General features: G+C 40.1%; 1 protein-coding gene across 2 annotated transcripts in view; it reads left to right on the top strand.

Annotated features, from left to right (window-relative positions):
- The window catches only part of TIE1 (tyrosine kinase with immunoglobulin like and EGF like domains 1), a 34,424-nt gene extending 24,494 nt beyond the window's left edge, over window positions 1-9,930 (top strand). For both annotated transcript variants that reach the window (XM_039323327.1, XM_039323328.1), the window contains 10 exons: window positions 165-358; window positions 532-742; window positions 3,532-3,642; window positions 5,332-5,522; window positions 5,941-6,054; window positions 6,231-6,301; window positions 6,719-6,759; window positions 7,249-7,345; window positions 7,608-7,707; window positions 8,120-9,930. In XM_039323327.1, the coding sequence (XP_039179261.1) occupies window positions 165-358; window positions 532-742; window positions 3,532-3,642; window positions 5,332-5,522; window positions 5,941-6,054; window positions 6,231-6,301; window positions 6,719-6,759; window positions 7,249-7,345; window positions 7,608-7,707; window positions 8,120-8,191 (1,202 nt within the window). In that variant the 3' untranslated portion in view covers window positions 8,192-9,930. The remainder of the gene's footprint in view (window positions 1-164; window positions 359-531; window positions 743-3,531; window positions 3,643-5,331; window positions 5,523-5,940; window positions 6,055-6,230; window positions 6,302-6,718; window positions 6,760-7,248; window positions 7,346-7,607; window positions 7,708-8,119) is intronic.
- Window positions 9,931-10,787: the final 857 nt, after the last annotated feature.

Raw genomic sequence — 10,787 nt, forward strand, 5'->3', positions numbered from 1 at the left:
CATGCTTTGACCAAGATTCTCCAAACAAGCAATGGCAACGATCTTGGTAAATTTAGTCTGGAGGCAGAACAGCTTAAGAACCCACAAGTAGTAAAAAGCCATCTTTATTGTACTGTTTGTTGGGTGTGTATCACAAAGCCAATCATTTAATTTCTGTCCCACAGGAGCCCTGAGCCAAGTGCCTACCCTAGAAAGTAAAAACTTGCCTCCGTCTATCATGGACCAGCAATTGATATTAGCCATTGTGGGCTCTGTTTCTGTCACCTGCCTGACCATATTGTTTGCTCTCCTGGCCCTTTTCCTCATCAAGAAGAATTGTTTTCATCGCCGTCGCACCTTTACCTACCAGTCTGGCTCAGTAAGTGCTGTTGTCCCTGACCCATTCGCCTTCACTTCTCCAATGATCTTGACTCCTTTCCATCAGCATCTTCATTCTTTGGCTCTCTAGTACCTGTATCCCCATGCTGCTGACCTGTCTGGTCAGCAGCACAGAGTTACCTGCAACCATTCTCTCCCCAAATCCTCTCACAGGGAGAAGAAACTATTCTGCAATTCAACTCAGGCACCCTGACCTTGACCCGCCGGCCCAAACCACAGCCTGAGCCACTCAGCTATCCCATTCTGGAGTGGGAAGACATCAAGTTTGAGGACATGATAGGGGAAGGGAACTTTGGACAAGTCATTCGAGCCATGATCAAGAAAGATGGCCTGAGAATGAATGCTGCCATCAAGATGCTGAAAGGTGAGATGACTGTTAAGGCTATTGAATAACCCTTTCCTCTCTAGCAGACTGGTTGAATGGATAGACCACCAACTCTGATTCCTGACCTTTTAGCTGAAATGTTAATAACAACAGTATAAATACAAATTCTTCCTATACAATGCAAGATTTTCCTCTAGCAGATAACAGATGTACCAGCCTTTCCTTACAAGAGAAAGCCAAGGGCACTTGCTCAGAGAACAAATTAAAGGGTATCTGAGGCTATAAAATCATGGATATTTAGAATATATTGGCATCACATAGTTAAATGGATGAAACTAGTTTAATAACAATTCCTTATTTGACTGAAATGGTACTGGGTTTTCTGTCTGAACACGTGGCTGGACTAGAAGACCTCCAAGATTCCTTCCAAGTCCGTCATTCTATTCTATTCTATTCTATTCTATTCTATTCTATTCTATTCTATTCTATTCTGTTCTATTCTATTCTATTCCTCCCCTCAAATCTAAATCTATATAAGAAACTAGAGAAATATTTAGTTACTTAATTATTCATTTACTTATTAACGATCTTTATACTCCTTCTTCACAAAGGGCTTCATAACTATAAAAAGGTAAAGATAAAACGAGCAAAACAGAACAATTACATAACACTATTAAGAATCAATTACCTCAGAATTACCTCAGAACACAAGATTAATTTATTTATGCCGCCTTCCTGAAAGATAGCTGGATAGTGAAAGATCAAAACTTCAGCCTTTTTCAAATGCTTTAACCTTTACACTCTGCCACCTAAGAATAGCCACCACCTTCTCAGTCTCTGCTGTAGGAGGGAAAGAGGAACATTGTGCAAGACGTTCAAGATCCTATTATTATACCCTATATAACAATAGTCTTCACAACTTTAAGATGTGTGAATTTCAGCTCCTAGAATTCTCCAGCCAGTATGCTGGAGGTTGAAATGCATACATCTTGAAGTTGTCAAAGTTGAGAAACACTACCCCATAACAATGGAGATCCAGTGGTTCAGGAAGTGTCTGTTTCCTGATCTGGCCTCCCTCAAAACTGACAGTAGTATGGAAATACATTTGATGCTTTGCTCTCACAGAAAGAGAAGCTTAGGGAGCCATTCAATCGCAGCTGATTTCATATATTGCATCGTAAAATTTAGACACGTAGATTCAACACATGGATGCAGCAAGTCTTCGTTCCCCTGAATGATTGTAACTAATATTGCCAAAACTTTTCTATTTTCATAGCACTCCAAGGATTATGTTCTAGCCCAACTTCCATAGCTAAAATGAAAAGAAGGTGAATATAAAAATGGTTCATTGAAAGAATGTCTTCTAGATTAACTTCACCTGGAAAATAGCAGAGTTCTTAAAAAAAAAGAGAAAAAGTTTGGATGTGTGTAATAGTTATAAACTAGGGGATAGGAAAATCATACGGATATCCTCTCCCCCTATTATGATCTAGATTTAATTGTACATTAGGTGAAGAAATATCAAAGGAATTTTACGCAATATGTATTTTATGTATCATGTAACTAGTCCTAAGATAATATATGCAGCTGCTTTATACCAAATCAGATAACAAATATGTTGCTCTAGCTCAGTCCTGACAATTCCAATATGGAGTAGGCTCATCTTCACAGCCTGCAAATCAGGACACAAAGATGCATTGCTAGTTTTTTTTTTTTAAGGACGTATTCTGACAGCCTTTATTTCATCCCCAGCCTAACAAAGGCAGCTTAAATTCAGTGGTACAATGTTTTCTCTCTTCTCCCAAGGATCTGTGGCACAGTAAAAATAATTCTAAGAGCCCCAGGAGCTGGGATCTGCCCAGGACTGCTATAGGCATACCCGATCCCCTGTAGAAAATGCAAATTTGCAGAGCGATTCTGCATGTGTCAGTGGAAGAGCCTGCCTCTTTCAAACTGGGCTTTTCCCCTATATCTGCCACATTTCTGATTGTACAGCATGGAACTTTGGGATTTGAGACCTGACAAGAAAAAACCATTTCTCCCGCCAACTTTCCCAGCCCAACAAGCTGTTTAGCAAGTTACCAAGGCCTAAGAGGAATGGCAGCAATGAGATTTTTTTTTCCCCTCTGCCAGATCTCTAGTTGCCCAGAACTTACCAATGTGGTCAGAAACCTGGCAGGGAAATCTTCCTATGCTTAATGTCAATAAATCTAACAAATGAAAGGCTTTAATTAAATCAAGAAAGCTCCTCTCCTGGTTTACTATGATGTTTCCACCCACTTGTTGATCAAGTTTAGATAGATGTCCAAACCTTCTGGTTAGAATCTTCTTCTTTCTCACCTCCAACCTATATTATTAACAGCAATTGCTGAATTTTTTTCCCCAGTTGGCAGGAAATCCACCGATACCTTTTCTTAACTTGTTCTACTTTAAACTATGAGTTACCTTAAAGCACTACTTACCGGCATCTTTACTGAGTAAGCTCCGCAGTGAGCCATGAGAGTAGTACAATTTATGCACACATATTTTCTGCTGATTCTGAGACAGGAGCAGTGGTGGGATTCAGCCGGTTCATACCACTTCGGTAGAACCGGTAGCTAGGCCCAGAACGGACTTCTGGAAGTGGCATCCACACAGAGAACCGGTTGTTCGCATATTTGAATCCCACCACTGGACAGGAGGAATAGTTGTGACTATTCACATCTGAAGATGCCAGGGGCTATAAGCTGAAAATCTTTCCTACCAAACAGGCCATCTGCTATAATCCTCATGCTAGCTAGCTTTCCTAACTGAATTTGACAAAATTGACATCCTCATCTATATTTCAGAATTTGCCTCTGAGAATGATCACCGGGATTTTGCTGGCGAACTTGAAGTTCTTTGTAAGCTGGGGCATCATCCCAACATCATCAACTTGCTGGGAGCCTGCGAGAATAAGGGTGAGTGCCAGTGACTCAACACAAAATAATCTCTGGACTTAGATCAGAGGTGGGGAACCATGGCCCTTTTATGAGTTGTGGGCTTCAACTTCTAGAATTCCTGAGCCAGCCATGCTGGCAGTTGAAGTTCATAAATCATAAAAAGGCCATGGCTCCCCACCCTTGACTTAGATTAAGAAAAAAATAACAGCATAAGATTATTTTCAGTACTCACCATTATTTCCATTTGTCTGCTTTTTTTCTCCTAAACTACAGCATATTGATTGAAGTATTGTTCCACAAATGCTATCTATGGCTGAGGAGATCAAAATAATGATTTTTTTTTTAGTAATCTCTTACCTGGCCATTAACATTTCTTTCTCTCTTCATCTCTTTTTTTTAGTAATTTTATTAAACATTACAATTAAACAGATAAAAATTAATATAGACTGAAAATCCAAAAGCAGCAAATAAAAAGTGCAGAAAAGAGGAGGGGAAAGAAAAACAATTTCACATTTTTGCCATGGTCATCAACACTGCTCTTTCAGAGATGTCTTCAGTCCACATTCTTTCCCTAGAACCTGAATCGTGGAAGCCAGCCTTCTAAACTGCATCCCTCTCACTTTACATGAGGGTGGTTCTTAAGTAGGACCTTCCTAAATGTTGTTACAATATAGAACGGCATCCATATGAACAAAATGGCATCTGAGGAACATCACTGATTGGCCCAGAATGGTACTGCTCAATATTTAACTGATAGGACCAGGCAGAAGGATGTGCCTCCTGAAGCAAATACCATCCACACAGGTCCTGCTGCATAGAACTGATAGACCAGCAAAGGAAAACAGACTATCCAAACTGTCTCTCTACACTGGGGGAATGGCATTAAAACAGCAAATGCATTTTAATGTATACAATGAACTATGTTAGAGCAAACCTATCTATGCACAGCATGCATGTCCAAACTTTTTATTTCGGTAAATTTTTAAGTGAACAGAAGCTGAAATAATCACAAATATATTGACCGCCAGGGAGCAGCACATGAACAGTTAGACTCTGCACAGATTATCTCTGCTCTAAAAGCATAAAGGAAGATGAACTGTATATAAATGCTGTTCTAAAGATAAATACAAAATATGACATAATTCTGTAAATGTTATACATACTATTTATGTTGTTTGCATATTCAAAGTAAGAAAAAAGGTGAATATCATAGGTGCAGAAGTTTCAACCCCTTTCAGGCAATAGTTTTGCAAAAATTATATTCTTCAAACATTTCCTATCTGGGTGGAGGGAGGAAAGAGGAAGAGGCAAACAACTGGAAGGGCTTCAACCTTCTCCACCTGCCCTATTCACTGTTATTTTGAATCTGTACACAACTGCACACTAATAATCAAATCTGTAGAAAGAGATCATGTTTCACTTGGCACCATTTAGTGGTTGGATCACTTTTTGTTCTCTCTCTAATTCATTCAAAAATATGATTTGAATGGAGTGCAGAAACTTTGTTTAAATGAGCTAGTTATCAGGAAAAGCAGTCAAGATTGCAGCAGGTGGCTCAATCAAAAAATCTTTGGGTGGTGGTCAAAGTATATTCCTATTATATTAGGAAACATTAATAAAAGGATCAATAATACATGTATTATAATAATTACAAGTGCTGAGATACTGAGATGACACAGTTTGACAGACTTTGGCCTAACCTTCTAGGTTACTTATACATCGCTATTGAATATGCACCCTATGGGAATTTGCTGGACTTCCTACGCAAAAGCCGAGTGCTGGAGACAGATCCTGCCTTTGCCAGAGAGCATGGGACGGCCTCAACCCTCACATCCCAGCAGCTCTTGCAGTTTGCATCTGATGTAGCCAAAGGCATGCAGTATCTGAGTGAAAAACAGGTCTGTATGCCTAGCAGCCCGAGTCTCTGGACTCGCTGATCAGTCATTTGTATATCCAGTTCCTGTTTCTGCTGTGTTTCACAAACACAGAATGGTAGAACTGTGACCATTCTGCAGAATGACTTCACAGGACTAGAATAGTGCAAATGTTTTCAGAAGGAATTATTGGGAATTTGGAGAGTGACCGGTAGAAGCAACTGGGTATTGTCCTAGTATGAACTAGAACTGAATGAGTTAGAATTTTGAATCATGGATGGTCATGTATTTTCAAAGAAATCCTTGAGAAATGTTAGATTTGAGATGCACCAAGGAATTCCAGTCCATTCACAGGAGAACATGTGACTGTTGTCATTGCCTATAAAACAGTGGCATTCTTTGCCAATAGCTATATGAATTTTTATTGTTGCCTTTTTCCTAGTTTATCCATCGAGACCTAGCTGCCAGAAATATACTGGTTGGTGAAAACTTGACCTCCAAGATTGCTGATTTTGGCTTGTCCCGAGGAGAAGAAGTTTATGTAAAAAAGACAATGGTGAGTTTGGTAGAGAATCACAGCTAAGTGGGAATTAGAATAACTAGAATATTCCTTGAGAAACACTCTCCCATATTGCCCATGCTTCTTTTCTATTTTGAAGAAAACAGTGTTCCATATCTTTTTCTTTGTTGTCTCTCCTTCCCCTGCTTCTTATTTTTCAAAAAATGTTGCAGGGACGTTTACCAGTTCGTTGGATGGCCATTGAATCCTTGAATTACAGTGTATACACAACTAAGAGTGATGTGTGAGTATCCTATCATTTGGGAACAGGGTTCACCTCATATTTCAAGTGGTAGGCACTGCTCATTCTTCCACAAAGTCTTTTGATCCTTTTCTTAGCTGACATAATAAGTAAGGTACGTTGTGGCCAATGTTTGATTCAAGCATTTCCAACTACGTAGCTGTCCTCTAGCAAGATTGTTCATGCTAGCTAGAACGTATAGGGGCTGACATCCAGCAAGTTTTTAGATGTTGAAAGACATGTAAAATGACTTACAATTGGTAAACAGAAGATACTGAGTTTTTAATATTTTCTTTTCCTTTGTAGAGTAAGTAAGGAACCAAAACCAAAATAAATGTAAAAAAAAATAACACATTCTATTATTAGGCAAAATATACTAAAGGTCCACAGCCCACATCCTAACTTATCTTTCTGTTTCAGGTGGTCTTTTGGGGTCCTTTTGTGGGAAATTGTGAGCCTGGGTAAGTTCCTATCGAGTGAGAACAGGCTGGACTTTGTTCCCTCAATTGTCCTTCCATAGTCGCCATCCTACTTGGGCCCCACACTGCTTTGTACAGCTTGTTCTTCTCATAAGTTCCACTTCCTCATATTTCTCTCTGTGGCAAAAAAAACTTCTTCATTTTGTCTCAGCAAGATGAAGTAATTAGATTAAACATTCATGGTTGAAGCAAGCACAAAGTGTGGACAATCTGAGGATTCTCTTAAGGGAGAAGACAAAGTGTACATAAGTTCCTATCTCATGCTTATTGCTTTGATATTTTCAAACATGCTACACTTTTCACTGGGTGGAGACAAAAGATAAGATGGTTCTAATGTAGACATGGACAGTTCTGGAATAGATGGCAGTATTAAGATACCAGCTTTGTCCTGGAAATTAAAGGCTACTATACATGTGCATTATATCCCCAAATGGGTAGATGTGGCATCTGATCTGTCTTTCCTCTTGCTAGGAGGGACACCATATTGTGGCATGACATGTGCTGAGCTTTATGAAAAGCTGCCCCAAGGATACCGCATGGAGAAACCTCTCAATTGTGATGATGAAGTGTAAGTAGAAGCCTTGTTCAAACATCCACTTTCTGCATATTTCATTCTCTATCTTCTAATTATATTACATATTCAACCATATTCCATTGATGGTAAATGGCAGACTAGGACTTGGTTTTCACATGTTCTCATTGTTTCATTCTGGTAGAAATGCTTAAGAGAAGTGAAAACAGACTAGCTTTTCAGGGTAGACTATCCTGGCATTTCCTCTATCCTCAATGTTTTGTCATTGTTGTTTTTAATTTGTCACTTCCTCCTGCAGGTATGAATTAATGCATCAGTGCTGGCGGGACCGGCCATATGAACGTCCACCATTTGCTCAGATCTCAGTGCAGCTCATTCGCATGCTAGAAGCTAGGAAGGTATTGATATCAAAAGATTGTCCTACTGTGATCTAAACAATTACTGTGAGCTCTGGAGTGTTTATAATCAGATATCATTGCCCAATGTTACCAATAGAATAGTCAAGGCACTATTTTCATGGATTCAATTGAAAAAGACACAGTGTCAACTGTATCTCTCAATTTACTTCAGAATGATGGAATACAGGTAGTCCTTAGAGATATAAACCAGTAGGAGTATATCAAGCGATTGTCCCAAGGCATGGTATAGAGTTTACTTTTAGCACTATTTCAATGTAAGGCTAAATAGTGAGTTACTATTATCCTTTAGTATATAATCAAAACTAAGAGGAAAATGTAATTTCAAACCAAGGATGAGAAGAAATCTCCCTACTGAGTAGCCTTTAATATGATTCTGTTTCTCCTTTGCCAGGCATATGTGAACATGGCATTATTTGAGAACTTCACTTATGCAGGAATTGATGCAACGGCTGAGGAGGCATGAGGACTTCACTTTCAACAATGGCAATAAATATAGCCCAGATGATTGGGACTTTCTTATGAATTTGTCTCTTGGTGATATCAACAACTTATCATACAGACTGTGCTGGGCAAAGTGTACAGTTGGATGCTGTTAGTTTAGAAGATCCTGCAGGAATCTAACTTGTCAACTTTCCTTAGAATGGAGGAGAATACCCTTGAATGGATTGTTCCAAAATGTGGGGCTTTTGAAAATCAAACATTAAAGGTATTTTCTGTGTAAGAGAGAGGCCCCTCACTCCAAGGGAGAACATATGTAAAGTGCTCCACCATACTGAAGAAAAAGGGTCTTAAGAAGTCTGGGACCCAGTCAAGGGCATTGTGATTACAATGCACACCATACAAGAAAGGGCAGGCTCATGTTACTGCAAAATTCCTTGGACAATATTACTGAAAAAGTTGGGCAGTTGGCAAACAGTGCAATTCCTTCCAGAACCCAATTCTCCAAGAATAACATCTATCCATAATGATCAGTTTTGTTAGCCCCACTAACTAATTGAGATCAGAAAAACAACTCCACAGAAAAACTAAAGCTACTTTTATTGAGAAAAACTAAAGCTACTTTTATTGAGACTGACTATAATTATGGAATCTTATGAGTCTGATTGAATTGAGAGATCTGACATCACACCGCTTCAGCTGTGGTTCACTTTGATGGCAACCTACCATAAAAGATGGAAAGGGGGGATGACAAGAACCAGAAGTGCCAACCAAAGACAATAGTTGAATGATCCAAGGACACAGCATGGGAAAGGAACGTGAATGCCTTCCAAAGAGGTGCCAAACTTTAGAACTATTATCAAAACAACTAATTTGAATTGTATTGGACACTAGCAAAATGACCAAGGGGGAGGGCCTGAGAGAGGGAAAACTTATCAGCTTTAACACCGGATAAGAACGTATAAAGGTGTTTCAAATTAATGTTGGGAATGTAAATGTAAAGAGTTTTTTTTACCATTTATGATGGACAGGTGATAAAACAAAGAAATATTGGAGTAGGATCCACATCTTAATATAGGAAATTCTTAAAGTGAATATATATCCTTCTTTATTTTACCATTATTTTCATTTTTCTTTGTATGCCTGTATTTTATATTTTGATAAACTAATAAATTTTTTGATAGTAAACATGTTAACCAGAGCAAGATACATAATACACCTAAAAATTAACTAATGGTCCTCTCTTCTGACAGCTTTCTAGTGAGGAAACCTATGCATTCCAGTAGAATTTAGAAGGGGGTGGTTGATAGAGATTGTTAGATCAGATGAAGCCATCAGTAAAGAATTCCATAAAGGGTTGGGAAATGGCTGCTATAACATATAATATACTTTAACTCTTTAAAGGGGGAAATGTTATACTTTAGAAAAACTGTGATTTCATTTAAATTTTAATGGCAGAATTTTGGAAGTAAATGGGAAAAATGAGCCAGGATCCTATTCAGCTTAAGGATGCAACTTACTCAAACCTGCTCTATAACTTCCAGGATTCCTGATACTGGCATTCCAAAAATGACTTTGCCATTAAGAGGTAAATGATATGAGCTGGACAAAGGTTCAGATTCAGTATCCAAAAGTTGTTTTGAAGGGTGTAGGAGAAAGAAGAGGGATCTTTCCCGCAACCTTTGAAGGAAGCAGTGATGAGGCCCCTCCTCAAGAAGCCTTCCCTGGACCCAGCTGTTTTGAAGAACTTTCGTCCTGTCTCCAACCTCCGCTTTGTGGGGAAGGTTGTAGAGAAGGTGGTGGCGTCCCAACTCTTGCGATCCTTGGATGAAATGAATTATCTGGACCCTTTTCAATCTGGTTTCAGGCCCAGCTACAGCACTGAGACTGCTTTGGTCACACTGACCGATGACCTCTGGTGAGCCCGGGATAGGGGTCATTCCTCTATCTTGGTGCTTCTTGACCTCTCAGTGGCTTTTGATACCATCGACCATGGTATCCTTCTGCGTCGTCTCGGAGAGGTGGGGGTGGGCGGCACCGTATTGCGGTGGTTCTCCTACCTCTCTGACAGGTCGCAGTCGGTGTTGGCGGGCGGACAGAGATCGACCCCTAGGCACCTCGATTATGGGGTGCCTCAGGGCTTGGTCCTGTCCCCCCTCCTTTTTAACATCTACATGAAACCGCTGGGTGAGATCATTCGGCGACACAGGGTGAGGTATCATCAGTATGCGGATGATACCCAATTGTATATCTCCACCCCGTGTCCTTTCAGTGAAGCAGTCGGCGTGATGTGCCGGTGCCTGGAAGATGTGAGGGTCTGGATGGGGGTGAACAGGCTTAGACTCAACCCTGACAAGACCGAGTGGCTCTGGGTCATGCCCCCCAAGGATCATCCTGATGGTCCATCATTAGTCCTGGGAGGGGGTTAAATTTACCTCCCTCAGTGCAGGCACGCAACTTGGGTGTCCTCCTGGACTCACAGCTAAATTTGGAACAACATCTATCGGCTGTGGCCAGGGGGACCTTTGCCTAGGTTCGCCTGGTGCACCAGTTGTGGTCTTCTTTGGACCGGGAGGCTCTACTCACGGTCACTCATGCCCTTGTCACCTCAAGACTGGATT

Source organism: Crotalus tigris, unplaced genomic scaffold, assembly GCF_016545835.1.
Source record: "Crotalus tigris isolate CLP2741 ecotype Arizona unplaced genomic scaffold, ASM1654583v1 scf7180000024167.7108832, whole genome shotgun sequence".
In the NCBI taxonomy this organism is placed as follows: Eukaryota; Metazoa; Chordata; class Lepidosauria; order Squamata; family Viperidae; genus Crotalus; species Crotalus tigris.